This window comes from Enhydra lutris, unplaced genomic scaffold (assembly GCF_002288905.1).
Source record: "Enhydra lutris kenyoni isolate GAN:26980312 unplaced genomic scaffold, ASM228890v2 scaffoldscaffold63, whole genome shotgun sequence".
In the NCBI taxonomy this organism is placed as follows: Eukaryota; Metazoa; Chordata; class Mammalia; order Carnivora; family Mustelidae; genus Enhydra; species Enhydra lutris.
Window position 1 is genome coordinate 8,068,180 of NW_019154147.1, and position 15,527 is coordinate 8,083,706.

General features: G+C 44.0%; 1 protein-coding gene across 1 annotated transcript in view; it reads left to right on the forward strand.

Annotated features, from left to right (window-relative positions):
- Nucleotides 1–15,527, forward strand: part of LOC111158803 (CMT1A duplicated region transcript 1) — a 37,033-nt gene that overhangs the window by 20,096 nt on the left and 1,410 nt on the right. The window contains 5 exon segments of the mRNA XM_022521068.1: nucleotides 1,352–1,500; nucleotides 2,442–2,584; nucleotides 9,943–10,101; nucleotides 12,165–12,433; nucleotides 13,300–13,371. Coding sequence (XP_022376776.1) covers nucleotides 1,352–1,500; nucleotides 2,442–2,584; nucleotides 9,943–10,101; nucleotides 12,165–12,433; nucleotides 13,300–13,371 — 792 coding nt within the window.

Here is a 15,527-nt window from a genome sequence, read left to right on the forward strand (position 1 = left end):
AAAGATCTTACCCTAATCCTAGCCCCATCCCCCAGCCTGCTTGCCTCCCCTGGGCTCCTCCCAGCTCCCTCGGTTACCCATAGAAAGAAAAAGAGATGTTAGAGACCTGAAATGTAACCCCCAACTTGTTAAAAAAAAATTTTTTTTTTTTTTTAAGATTTTATTCATTTACTTGAGACAGAGATAGAAACACAAGCAGGGAAAGTGTAGAGAGAGCGGGACAAGCCCCCCCCAACATGGGGCTCGATCCCAAGACTCTGAGACCATGACCCGAGAAGTCAGACACTCCATCTGGTGAGCCAGCCAGATGCCCGTCAGCATTCTCCTTTCTAATCAGATGAAAGGGCCAATGTGTATATAAAAAACACGTGAAGAAAAGCATACTTATTTAGTTAGGATGAATCTAGTATATGCAGTTAAGAGCATGGCTTCTGGATCCAGACTCCCGGGGTTCGAATCCCAGCTCATTCTGCTTACCATCTGCACGATCTTGGCGGGCTACTCAACTTCTCTATCCCTGTTTCCTCATCTGCGCTGTGGGGAATCATCATAGCAACTGTCTTGGGAAGATGAGTTAATGCATGTCAAACACTCCCAATGGTGCCTGGCTCATTGTGTGTGCTACGTGTCAGGATCAGTCGTGGTTATTATTTTGTCCTAGGTTATACATTCTGTTGCCTGACAGGTACTTTGGGGCCGACGAGGCCGATTTCAGTGGTCTCATCCCTGAATCTGTAGTGCCTCCTTTCAGTTCTTTCCTTTAAGCTCTGTTCTCCCGCCTACCCAGCTACGTTCATATCTTCCCAACCCTTACAGTGTGCTAGGCAGTTGCCCTATCACTGTCTATGTAGAAGCACCATTAAGGCTGCTTCCAGCTCTGGCAGTCTGTCAGTTAGTAAAATCCAAAAGTCAGATTCAAAGATACTTTAAAATGTAAATAAGGATAGACAGCTTTCTTTGCTTTTGGAGCTAGAAGGGGTGAGTCAGGAGAACAGCATCTGGAAAGCATGGTGCCATGGAACATATGCCATGATTTTCCTGAAATCCACTCAATAGCAAGTATTTTGTAGGTTCAAGAAGGAGCCTTATTAGAGAGGAGCTGTCTGGCACTTGGACCCCAACACTAAGTTCTAGGGTTGGAGCCAAGGTCTATGGATGGTGGCTTCCCCAGGAGCCCATGGTCAGGGAGCTCTGTGTTGCAGACTCACGGAGCTGTTGGTGAGCCTACAGGGGTGGTGGGCCAGGTGACAGCCTTCTAGGGTCTGACTTGATGGGCTTGGCTTCGGTGATGGGGTCCAGAACTCCACTGTAACCTGCTTTCATGCCCCTTCTTTTCCTGCCTCCCTTTCAGAGTGGGATATAGAGACAGGGAAGTGTCTGAAGACATTTAAACACAAAGACCCCATCTTGGCCACCAAGATCAATGACACCTACATTGTGAGCAGTTGTGAGAGAGGGTTAGTCAAAGTGTGGCACGTTGTCTCGGCCCAGTTGGTAAAGGTGAGAGGGTGGTGGGCTGTTGGGGCAATGGGGTACTGGTGATGATGGATTGGAGGAAACTTAGGGTCTCCCCCAGAGGACTCCCCATACCACCCTAAAGCTACCAACTTATGGTCACCAAAAGGAGGGTCCTGAAGAGCTCCCCCAAAAAAGGGGCATTCTGACTCAGTGGAGGGCCATGTCTTTGAGGTGGTGGTAGAAGGCTACGTTCTGACTCAGCATGGTATACGGACTCAGGGTCTTTTCACGGCAGCAGAAGTAAAGTGACTTTTCCTTCTCCAGAACATTTTACCCTGACTCTTGCATGGGTAAGGGAATGGACAAAGTCACAGTGGTTCTCCTCCTTAACTCTGTGGTAAAAAGAGAACATCTGCTGTCTTGAAAATGATTGAATGTTCACATGTTAAAAAATATCTCTGGATTTGAACCCTCGTGGCCCTAGTGGGTGGTGGTGAGATCCGTTGGTGCCAGGACCACAGGGGCAAAATGAGAAGCTGCTGGCCTGGCTGATGGACTGTTTCCCATCAGTCTTGTCCCCATGGTCTAATCAGCAGTTACAGGTGCAGGGGTGTCCCAGGTGTCCTCTGGTCTTGGCAAGGAGCTAGGGATGGAACGCCTGACCGTATGCCATGTGGCAGCAGAGGATGGTGGATTTTGGCCTCTGGTACTCCAGGAAGATGAGGCCTGCCCCAGCCACAGACCCACCAGGAGCAAGGCCTCTTCCTGACCACATTCTTCTTTCAGTGGGGAGAGAGAGCTCTGGGGGGAGGGGCATGGACACCACTGGCCTTCTTAGAACAAAAGTGAAATCGGCTCAGGTGGCAGTCATGGATTGGTGGAGTGTGGCTTTGCAGTTCCTTGAAAGACACCTCCAGCTTGGGCCCTTGGAGGACTTACCATCTGAGTTGAAGAGGGCTGAAAAGAGGCCTCTTTTCTTGCAGACTCTCAGTGGCCACGAGGGAGCCGTGAAGTGTCTCTGCTGTGACCAGTGGCACCTCCTCTCGGGAAGTACTGATGGCCTGGTCATGGCCTGGAGCATGGTGGGAAAGTACGAGCGGTGCCTCATGGCCTACAAGCATCCAAAGTAGGTGTAGGAAAGCCCTCATTGATGAATGTAGTACTCTGTCCTTTTCCCTCGTAGCTAGACTTTGGTTTTTGGCAGATCAGTCCTTTCCAGGCTCTGCTGACCTTTTGTCCCCTCTACATGTTCCCCATCCCCACCCCATCCCACCCCCTCATTTGGCCATTCCCTCTCCCACCATCACTTATTTCTCCTAAGAAATAACAGTACTCAATGTGGATCTTGACAAGTTATTGAAATGTTATGCTTATGACACACCTGATACGTTTGTATCCGTTGTCTACTAAACTTAGGAATATTGACAGAACTGTCCCAAAGAATGCCAGTTCCAGGAAACTTAAAATACTTGGAGTTTGTCGGTCTTTACTACAGGAAGCTTGTGTTCACAAAAGCTTAAAGTCACCCAAGGGTGACCAAGGCTTAAAAGTAACTTAAAGGCTTAAAGAAGGAGCTTTCTTATAAGGCTGCTGGCTACATTCCATTCCAGGACAGCAAATGGATCTCATTTTATAATTCTAGTCCCAATTTTGTGGTGGTGGTGCTTGGAGCCAATTGAGAAGTAGTCTGAGGTCACATCTGAGCTTACTTGGAAGGGATATTGTGGTCAGTTCATGGTTCTTTCATGGGCATGGGTTTTATAGTTTGCTCTGGGTCCCTCTTATACTACATGAATAATGCTTCTTCCCCTAAGTGCACTATAAAAAACTCTAGGAAACAAAATGCTATCCTAATTGATTAGAGGAGTAAATGGATCTTCTAGGGGATCTATTTGGGATAGTTATTCAGTAAAATACGGCCCTAATTTCCACATATCTTCATAGGAACCTCTTGAGCACACACTGACTTTGTGGGAGGAAGGAGATTTGGGTCATTTTTGTGTATATTTACTCATTGTGTGTATGATTGCACCATTGATGAGTGGGCGCTGGGCAAGGCTTCTCTTTGGTGCATTATCCAACCTTTCTGTGATTATCAGCGAGCTTCTTAGCATATCATCTGGATTATCAAATTCAGGAGTCAAACTTTATGATACACCTGAAAATTATAGCCTCCAAGCATGATTCTGTAGGATTTAGTTTAGGTATTGGAAAATAATCTGTTCCCAGGAAACCTAGCAGTTTGGTTGCCATTCTGTCAACCCGTGAGCCTCCCACTCCACCTCAGCAATGGGACCTTCTCAGACCATTCTCATTGACATTGAATGACGGCCCCAACATCTCATTCACATTGGTCCTTGGTCCCTTCACAGTTACAGCAAGTCCATAGCTATGTAGAGGACATAGTCAATGTTCTTGTTTGTCAGGGCCCTCCTCTACTCATCTGTAGTAGTGGTGTGCACATGGAAGTGCTTCTAATTGATTGGTAATGAGGACCGACTTGCAGGTTGCCTTTCTGGAGAGTTCTAATGATGGGACTGGTACCCATCTTTTGAATATGACATAGGTGATTATATCCTGTGTATCCATCATCATAGACTTATAATTATTGCCTCATGTAGTGGCCTTTTCAATGAGATAGAAAAAAAAGACCTATAAAGAAAAACCACATTTATATTGTCTTTTATATTTATCTAGGTAGTTACCTCTACTTTATTCATGCGGATTTCAGTTACTAGTAGTGTCCTTTCACTCCACCCTGATATGAGGGAGACTGTATAGCATTTCTTGCTAGTGTGAACTCCCAGTTTTTGTTTATTTGGGAATATCTAAATTTCTCCATTTTTAAAAAAGATTATTTATTTATTTATTTGACAGAGAGAGAGAGAGAGAGAGATCACAAGTAGGCAGAGAGGCAGGCAGAGAGAAAGGGGGGAGGCAAGCCCAACGTGGAGCTTGATCCTGGGACCCTGAGATCACGACCCGAGCCAAAGGCAGAGGCTTAACCCACTGAGCCACCCAGGCACCCCTTAATTCCCCCATTTAAAAAAATTTTTATTTTATTTTATTTATTTATTTATTTATTTGACAGACAGAGATCACAAGTAGGCAAAAAGGCTGGCAGAGAGAAAGGGGGAAGCAGGCTCCCTGCTGAGCAGAGAGCCCGATGTGGGGCTCGATCCCAGGACACTGAGATCATGACTGTTAGGGTCCGTAATCAAAGGAGCGAGACTGATACAAAGCGAAGGTCAAGCAAAGCTTTATTTCGCGCCAAGCATCGAGAATCAAAGTGACTGGTCAGGGCTGCCTCTTGCAAAGAGGAGACCCCTCCCAGCCTCACAGACTAACTTTTATAGAGGTAGTTTAGCCGGGCTATACACAGGTGGCCAATGAGATTGCAATACACAGAGAACACTGCACCGTCATGCTAAGTCTGCCACACACAGAAAAAAACTGCTAGGTAACACACAGGTGGCCAATTGAATTTCAATTTACCCTAGTAGATATATGCGTGCCCCACTGATTGGATGTCTTCACTTGGCCTGACCAGCCCTTGTATCTAGGCTTTGCAAGTAAGTTCCTCTGGGAGGGGCGGGGTCAATCTAAGTTCACTACATAAACACAAAATGACTCCCTCTGGCCAACCAGGCCCTTACAATGACCTGAGCCAAAGGCAGAGGCTTTAACCCACTGAGCCACCCAGGTGCCCCAATTACCCCATTTTTGAGGACAGTTTTGATGGATATAGAGTTCTTGGTTTATAGTTATTTTTTCCTTTCAGCACTTTGAATATGTCATTTCATTGCCTTTGGCCTCCATATTTTCTGATGGTTTCCAGTAAGAAATCAGTTGTTGATACTACTTCATTTGTTGATACTACTGAGGATCCTTTTTATGTGATGAGCTGCTTCTGTCTTGATCCTTTCAATACTCTCTTGGTCTCTAGCTTTTTCCAGTTTGATTATGATATGTCTAGATGTGGATCTCATTAGTTTATCACAGTTTGAATTTGTTGAGCTTCTTGGATGTGTAGATTAATGATTTCCATTGTATTGGCAAAACTTTTGGCCATGATTTCTTCAAATATTTCTGCCTCTTTCTCTCCTTTCTTTCTGGGATTCCTACTACCCATGTGTTGCGGTTTGATGATGTCACACAGGCTTCTGAGGTTCTGTTCATTTGTCTTCATTCTTTTTTCTTTCTGTTCTTCAGCCTGGAAAAATCTAAATTGACCTCTCTTTCCTTTGCTTGTTCTGCCTACATGAATGTATTGTTGAGCTTCTCTAGTGAATTTTCATTTCCATTACTTAATTTTCAATTCCAGAATTTCTTCCTTTTTTTTCTTTTTTAAAGATTATTTATTTGACAGAGAGAGAGAGAGACAGCAAGAGAGGTAACACAAACAGGGGGAGTAGGAGAGGGAGAGAGAGAAGCACGATCCCTAATGAGCAGGGAGCCCGATGCAGGGCTGGATTCTAGGACCCTGACATCATGACCTGAGCTAAAGTCAGACACTTAATGACTGAGCCACCTAGGTGCCCCTCAACTCCAGAATTTCGTTCTTTCTTTTTTAAAAAAAAGATTTATTTATTTGAGAGAGAGAGAGAGACAGAGACAGAGATAATGACAGAGAGCACAAATGGGGAGGAGAGGGAGAAGCAGGCTCCTCGCTGAGCGGGGAGCCTGATGCAGGACTCGATCCCAGGACTCCAGGACTATGACCTGAGCCGAAGGCAAATGCTCAACCGATGGAGCCACCCAGGTGCCAACTCCAGAATTTCTATTTGACTTTTTTTTTTTTAAAATAATTTCTAACTCTTTATTGGTAATCTCTATTTGGTGAGACACTGTTTTCATACTTTTACTTTTGTAGACCTGTTTTTATTTGCTATTTGAACATGTTTAGAATAAAGTCTTCATCTAGAAAGTCTAACCATTGGGTTTCCTTGCAGACCTTTGCAATTGATTACTTTTTCCCCTGTATATACTCTTCAGTATCTTTTTTTAAATAAAGATTTTATTTATTTGATAGACAGAGATTACAAGTAGGCAGAGAGGCAGGCAGAGAGAGAGGAGGAAGCAGGTTCCCCGCTTAGCAGAGAGCCCAATGCGGGGCTCGATCCCGGGACCCTGAGACCATGACCTGAGCCGAAGGCAGAGGCCTCAACCTACTGAGCCACCCAGGTGCCCCTCTTCAGTATCTTTTTATATTTTATATATTTATTTGAAAACTGGGCATTTTGGATATTTTAATAGGACATCTCTGGAAATCAAATTCTTCCCCATTCCCAGGGTTTGTTTTCACTGTTGCCTGTTGTGGCTTTTCTTGTGTGTTTGCTTAGTGAGTCTGTATATTGTCTTGTTTGGCCGCTGAAGTCTCTGTTCTATTACCTTGGTGGTGACTGAGTGGAATAGGTTTATTTGAACACCTGGAAGTAAAATATCTCCCATTTTTTTTTTTTTTTTTTGCCAAGGGGCTCTGTGTACCTGTTGAGGGAAACTTTCAACACTCTGCTAGACAGTTTACAACTCTGCCTTAGCTCTTACTTTTGTTTGCGGAGAACAGCAAGGTCAGCTAAGAGTGAGGTCTTTCCTCAGTGTGTGCACAGCTCTGTATATGGCCACATAGAGTCCCAGGAATGTGTCTGAGCTTTTCAAAGCCCTAATAGACATTTTATTCCCCAGCTTTAATGTTAAATCTTTTTGGTTAGTGTATTGCTTGCTCCAACAGATGTCTATTGCCTTAGGCAGCAGTGACTACAAGATTTGACTGTCAAGGCCTTCAAAGAATACTCCCCAGGTAGCGGCTTTAGCATTGGGTGAGTTCCTACTAAAGCAAAATAAAGACAAGCTTTTTGAACCAGTCTTCCAGGAAGCCATGAGAGAGGTCAAATAATTCATTGTGAAGGAGGTTGGTTCTGTTTCCTCTAGTACCAGGAATGTGGGCTGTTACTTTCATGGTTACCAGTGAGCTGGGGAGTTGGGAATGGGAGTTGGGTAAGTTATTATACCACAAAGTTCATTCTTCTTATTGATACAAAGCCATCCTTTGTCTGAGTGCTTCTTACATTGCTGCAAGCCTTTGGTTATTTTCCAGAGTTCTGAAAAAAGTTAATTGTGACAGTTTTTGCCAGTTTTTTCATTGTTTTTAGGGAAGGGTGGGATTTTGGAGTTCCTTCTTCCACCATTCTTCCTGACATCACTCTCTGCAGTCTTTTTTTTTTTTTTTTGAAAGATTTTATTTATTTGACAGACAGAGATCACAAGTAGGCAGAGTGGCAGGCAGAGAGAGAGAGAGGGGGAAGCAGGCTCCCTGCCAAGCAGAGAGCCCGATGCGTGGCTCGATCCCAGGACCCCGGGATCATGACCTGAGCCAAAGGCGGAGGCTTTAATCCACTGAGCCACCCAAGCTCCCCTCTGCAGTGTCTTTTGATAAAGAAAGAACAAAGAAGGAGATTTAAGAAAGAAATGACTTTTTTTTTTTTTTTTTTTTAGGGCAGAGAGAAAACCTGAATGCAGGTGGAGCTATGACAGGTTCCTAGTAACCATTATTGTGTCAGATACTGGGCTGTTTGAAAAATACCTCCATTAATTTAACCCTGACAGCAGCCCTCTGAGGCAGAAATCACTACCTCCTTTTCATAGAAGACAAAACTAAAGACTGAGAGTCATGTTACTTTTTCAAGGTTACGCAGCCAGGAAGTGGTAGACCCAAGTTTGGATCCAGGTTTTCTGATCCTAAAGCCTGTGCTCTATTATATTACTAGGCCATAATGGTATAGGTTGAAATATCAAATGCCACAGGAGCCGATGAGAAGTGTAGGTCCAGCTCCATAAAATCAAAAGAGGTACAGAAAGAGTCAAACCCTTCTACCACAGGGCCATCTCTCCTAGCTCTGGATTCTCTCTACAGGTAGACTAGGATGCACTTAAGACACCAATAAATGTATTATATTTCCATCTTAGACATAAAATGAGAACTTTGTTGGACTTCTTTTACATTTTTTTCACACTTCAGAATGAGTGATCAATTGATGGCTTGATCTATCCATCACACGAGCCCCATTGGCCTTTTTGCTGTCCTTTGAACATGCTAAGCATATTCCTGCCTTTCAAAGTCTTTGTTGTTTCTATTTTGCTAGTGGTTGGGTCTTTGAAACTTCCTAATCTGGCTCTTGGATCTGATCAGGGCTAAGGCTACATGGTATGGGATGGATGTCATGCTTTTAACCCACTGTATCAAGGATCATACTCTGAAATTGAGCTGATACTCACCATTTCAACAGATATTTACTGAGAACCTTCTTCTATGGGCTAGGCCTTGTGTTAGGTGCTGGGGATGCAAAGATGAAGAGGATGTGCGTTCTGCCCCAGAGAATCTTACAGTGTGCCTGAAGTTCGTGTATGTGTGCACGGGAAAGGGGAAATGGAGATGAAGGGCGGTTTTATGGAGAAGTTAGCATGTGAGTGGGGCTTGGATAGGTACAGATGACAGGGATTGAAGGACATGATTTGCACATAAGATCCAACTAATTGGTGGCGCCAGATTCAACTTTTTAGTACCATTAACGGGAGTAGGGTAATTACATTTTGCAGAATTGAATACTTCAGACTGTCTGGAGTCCCACTTGGTTGCAGCTGTTGTAGGAATGTTTTATTGGAGGCATCTAAGTCTTCTGGTCCTCTCTCTGTTTCTGCTGGTCACTGCCAAAGGGAATGCCTGCATCTCATCCCTGGGTACGGTGTTTCTTTAGGATGTTTCACGGAAAGACTGAAAGTCACTAATTTTTTTTTTTTAAGATTTTATTTATTTATTTGACAGAGATCACAAGTGGGCAGAGAGGCAGGCAGAGAGAGAGGGGAGGAAGCAGGCTTCCTGCTGAGCAGAGAGCCCGACGTGGGGCCCTGAACCCTGAGATCATGACCTGAGCTGAAGGCAGAGGCTTAACCCACTGAGCCACCCAGGCGCGCCTGAAAGTCACTAATTTAAGACCCAAAAGAAAATGCTGAGATATCAGGTTCTTGCTTCATAGAAAGATGATCATTTTCCCACCCGTTCTATTCTTTCTTTACCCAATAATGCTATTTGAAAAGGAATCACAACATTAAGTACTTCTCTGCGTGACTTTTGTAGAAGTCAGTAGGTAGGAACCAAACTGTAAGAGAAAAACCATGGTCGCCTCCGTATCAGACCAACGCAATACAAAACAAAGAGCCACGATGACGTAAGCCTTTGCCTGTTGCCATTCTGGGGCACTGTGACCAATTTGCAGGAAATGTGACAGCAGAATGGGAGGAGAGGGTGCAAGCATGTCTTGAGGGTTAATGGCTTACATCCGGAATTATGAAGTGACGGCAGACATCACAGGGAGGGCAGTCATGACCAATGGTTCCCAGGCATGCACACAAAATCCTCCAAGCTACAAACAAACCCACGCAGTTTCCCAGAAGACAAGTACTGCCTGTTGCTCTGTTTCCTTCCAGGGAGGTGCTTCACGTGGCCCTTCTCTTCCTCCGGGTCATCAGTGCCTGTGCTGATGGCAAGATCCGCATTTACAATTTCCTCAATGGGAACTGTCTGAAGGTGATGAAAGTCAATGGCAGAGGTGATCCTGTGCTGTCCTTCTTTATTCAGGGCAACAGGTAGGGTGGTAGGTGTGGAGGTCAGGGCTGTGAGCTCTTCCGTTTGGATCATTTTCTTCTCCTCTGGGATGCCAGCCCTGCATTTGCTGGCAGTAGGAGAGAGGGTGCCATGGTACCCTCCAATTTTGGCTGGAGAAGGGTCAATAGTCATATGGGGGGCATGGATCAGACGTTGCACAAAGCTTAGCAAGCAGGGTTCATGTCACTCGGAATTTGTTCTGGATGTCTGGGCCAATCAGGCAGTGAGTACGGTATGACTCTGCTCTAAATGGGCAGCCCCGTTTGCTCCCTGACCAGCCATCTCTGATGCTCGCTTCTGATGCACAGAAACTTATAGGCGGGGAGTGGGATGGTAGGAACAGGGGGTCCAGTGTCCCATGGGGCAGAGCTGAGCAGGTGAGTTTTACAGAAACCAGAACTGTGACCATGTGTATGTCATATTGTATTTGTCATAGGCTAGGTTCAGGGTGATAGTATGTGAAAATACCCAAATAGAATTAACTTTTGCATTCACTTGAGATATCTTTCCATCTTTCCTAACCATGTTGCCTTCCTTTTAATGAAACCATACTAGGGCTATTTCCCATCTAAAAGGGGCAGGACTGGTAAGAAGTCTCCATCAAGGGACACTTTTTCAGTTTCAAAGTAATAGTGCCATTAAAAAAAAATTTACCTCTGACCTTTTCTTTTTTATGATGTCTGAAGAGAGACATTTGCCTTTGGACCTGAGTAAAAATGAGTCAGAACGGGAATCCTAATCGGAATGATTCTCCAAATTCCATGCTAGCATTTCTAACCAAAACAAGTCACTCTTTTTCTTTTTAATTAATTAATTAAAAAAAGATTTTATTTATTTATTTGTCAGAGAGAGAAAGAGCACAAGCAGGCAGAGTGGCAGGCGGAGGCCAAGAGAGAAGCAGGCTCCTCGCTGAGCAAGGAGCCCGATGTGGGACTCCATCCCAGGACCCTGGGATCATGACCTGAGCCGAAGGCAGCAGGTTAATGGACTGAGCCATCTAGGCATCCCCAAACAAGTCACTCTTTAAGAGAGTTTACACTAACCGTGAAGGTCTTAAAATTCAGCCTTTTGGAACGGAAAGGAACCCACACATGATATCTCCCTTGCTCCTTTATACTTCTAGGAGATCTAGGCAGAGAGTAGGGTAGATAACGGGCTCTGTGAACTTTGAGAATGACAGAAACCAGTGGGTGGTTGGTGGTCCCTGCTGGGGGGGCCCAGGTTTAGAACTCTTTTTCCTACCAGGGCATAAACATGTGCATTAGGAAAGATGGAAATCATCCTGCTTTATAAAGCACAACTGTTCTGTTTAAATGCAGAGCATACATAGAGACCGTTTAAGGACAGAGGGACAGAGATGGGCGGGAGGGTCAGCAAGGGAGCAGAGTCCTTCCCACTAGAGTTCTCTTTGTCCCCATCACAGCAATAAAACATGGCATTTAGATACTGTGCTTTAAAAAAAAAAAGTGAATTTCAAGACATCAATGTACAGAGTCCCTAACCTCTCTGCTTGGGGCACGCTAGGGACTCGGTACTCACTCTATGAACAGAAATTCATTTAAAAATATTTTAACTTGAGGGGTACCTGGGTGGCTCAATGGGTTAAGCCTCTGCCTTTGGCTCAGGTCATGATCTCAGGGTCTTGGGATCGAGCCCTGCATCGGGCTCTCTGCTCGGTGGGGATCCTCCCCCCCCACCCGCCTGCCTCTCTGCCTACTTGTGATCTCTCTCTCTGTCAAATAAATAAATAAAATATTGAAAAAGATATTTTAACTTGAAAACTGAAGGAATCAGAACATACGTGCCCTGCTTACAGTTAATTTTCAAGAGGACCCTTTTCCCCATGCCCCCATTGCCTGGCCTGCGACCATTCACCACTCCAGACCCTCTAACAGCCTCCACCACCCTCTTTGTACAGTCATATCTCAGGCACTGTTCCCTCGGGCTTACGGTTGGATGGGATAGTATTGGAAATGCATATTCGGAGGCTGGGCAGTGGTGGCTTTCTTGCCTTTTGTGGGCCATCTTATTGTTTCGGTTCCAGGATGGTGATCAACACTGAGAGCAATATTCTCATGTTCCAGTTTGAGAATATAAAGTGGCAGTACTCCGTGGACCAGGCCAAACAAAAGAAGAAAGATAAAGACGAGGACAGGGAAGAAAATGACCTCACAGAAGTTGCCTCCAGGTCTAGCACTCAGGTTTTCAGCCCAAGGGACTCGATGTCCAGTAAACAAACTGTGGGTCAGGAGTCCCTGTTAAGTAAACCATACAGGTCCCGAGTTTTCCTGAAGGACACCAGGGTACCTACAGGTAAGGGGGCTGAATCCCAGGCCACCTCGGTGGTTGCTAATGGTGCAGGTGGTGGTGGTGGTGGTGGCGGGACTAGCTTCTTTGTAGGATATTTTAGCCAATGATCTCTTGATGATGTAAATCCTAACTACTAAGGAAGGTGGGATCCTGTTCTCCAGCTCAAGAGGATCTCCTGATTTTCAAGGCCTGGGTTTACCAGACATTCTAGAATCTTTGTATAGTAGATAACACTGACCCTTTGTACTTGCCTTTCAAGCTAGAAACCACCAACACTCTCCACCCCATCCAAACATACATTACATAATAATTTCCTTAGAACAGAGACAAGCTATTACTATGCCATAGAATAATGTTCTAGGCAGAATGTATTATTTCTAGAGTCCTGATTGATAACATACATTCCCAGAAAATATTAGTAAGAAGCAGAAATGTGTGTGTGTGTGTGTGATATGGAATGCCATTTTAAGACACAAAGAATAATTTAGGTGTGGGCTAGAGTATCCAGACTCCTTCCTTTCACCTGTCCTGCATTTGGCATGTGGAACTCAATCCACAGGTCTACAGAGAACATCAAGAGGTCACGTCCTGGTACGTTACACAGACAAATGATTAGTTCTCTTTGGAGGACAGAGGCCAGCCAGTGTAGATAATGTGTAAAGCTTGACAGTCAGTTGAAAAAGTGGGTGAGAGGAAAGGCAGGAGGGGCTGTAGCCTTTGGCTCCAGTTGGCTTACCTAGTGTCATATGACAACAAACAACAAGGTGACGGTTTGGGTGAGAATCAGCCAAATTACCAGCTATGCCCCCATTATTTAGACCTCATTGAATTATGTAATTACAATGATTTCCTCCTTAATCTTCATTTAGAAGTCTTATCAGAGGGACCTAAAAGTCAAAGAAAGTCAAAATCACCCCAGAGAGATGGCAAGAAGAGAGTGAGTGCTCTTCCTAAGGAAGCACGTGGCATTGATGGTGGGCAAGAGAGTTTGGAAGCAAAATCCCTCGCAGGAGATACAACAAACGGTGATATTTTACTCCAGACCAGGGGCAACATCCCCCCCCTCCCTTCCCCTCTCTCTATTGCTCACTCTCTCTGTTCCCTCTAGTGTTTCAGCAAATCAGTGACTCTTTGAGAATTCAGGAAGGATAAAAACATCTGACTTTTCTTAAGGGGGATGGGTTTTCCTTAATCGTCCCCTTATTAACTTGAGGCCACAGCACAAACACCTTTGTAAGAGCTGCCTTTCCGGTTTGGGGCTCACAGCCTGCCTCCCTTGTCGGGCCACTGAGATTTCTCACTTCTTGGACTGGTGTGTCATCATGAATAGGGTGTCCCTTTGTTGTTTTTTTGAGAGAGATTTTGGTAAAGATTTAAAATGCCTTTCCAATATTTTTGGCTAATATAATAGTGGTTCTTTGAATCAAACTCCCTGGAGAGACCAGCTTCAGGGTGAGGGTGAAACAGTTAAGTTTTAGAAGGGCTGTACTAACAAGCGGAATCCTTGAATATACCTATGTTTAGGTACCTGTATCGGTATGCCTGTAGGGTAAAGTCTTAGGAGTTGCATTGCTGAGCCAAAGTGCCTTTAAAAATCTGAAAGATAATGGGGCACCTGGATGGCTCAGTTGGTTAAGCGGCTGGCTCTTGGCTTTGGCTCATGTTGTGATCTCAGGGTCATGAGATCTAGCCCTGCGTTGGGACTCTATGCAGAGTCTGCTTCAGGTTCTCTCTCCCTCTGCCCTTCCCACTCATGCTTTCTCTCAAATAAATAAATAAATAAAATTTTAAAAAAATTGGAAAAAAAAGAGGTAGTGTACACACACACACACACACACAGAGAGAGAGAGAGAGAGAGAGAGAGAGATAGGAATATTACTCAGTCATGAAAAGGAATGAAACCTTTTCATTTGCAACAACATGGATGGATCTAAGGGCTATAATGCTAAGTGAAATAAAAGAGAAAGACGAATGTTGTATGATTTCACTCCTATGTGGAATTTAAGAAATGAAACAAATGGAGCAAATTAAAAAAGACCAAAAAACAGACAGACCCTTAACTGTACAGAACAAACTGATGGACACCAGGTGAGGGGTGGGTAAAATAGGTCAAGGGTACGTGATAAGCACTGGGGAATGTACAGAATCACTGTATTATACATCTGAAGCTAATATAAACTGTATATTCAGTATACTGGAATTAAAAATTTTTTTTTAAAGATTTTATTTATTTATTTGACAGAGAGAGATCACAAATAGGCAGAGAGGCAGGCAGAGAGAGAGGGAAGCAGGCTCCTTGCAGAGCAGAGAGCCCGATGCGGGGCTCGATCCCAGGACCCTGAGATCATGACCTGAGCCGAAGGCAGAGGCTTTAACCCACTGAGCCACCCAGGCGCCCCTAAAAATGTTTTTAAATAATAAAAAAAGAGGAGGACACTAGCATAACTGATAAATTTTCTTTAGATTAAAAAAAAAATTAGATGGATGCCTGGGTGGCTCAGTTGGTTAAGCATCTGATTACTGATCTCAGCTCAGGTCTTGATCTCAGGGTCATGAGTTCAAGCCCCACCTTGAGGGGGTTACTTAAAAAATAAACAAATAAAAATTTAAAAAGTTTAGAAAGATATTATCATAATCACCCTTAAAAAATGATAGATCTATTTATAGTCCCACCAACAATGCGTGAGAGCTCCTACTCTACCCATGCCCAAATACGTGTTATCCAATCATTTTGTGCTTGCTTATATGATAAGTAAAAATGGTATTTACATTTTTTTTAAAGTTGATCACTAACGAAATGTCCACCAGTGGGCAATGACTAAGTCAATATGGAAAATTTCATACTGTGGAATATTATCTAATAGCTAAAAATTGTATCACGAGGACCCACACACGGTGACTTGGAAAGAGATTCACAATATATTATTATACGAAAAAAGATACCTTAATGAACAATGAGTCATCACAATTCCTTTTTAAAAAATTTGAGTACTGTTGACACACAGGTTACACAACATAATGATTTGACAAGTTTATACATTATAGTGTGTTTACAAGTCTAGCTGCCATCTGTCCCCATATATATCCCTATTATAGT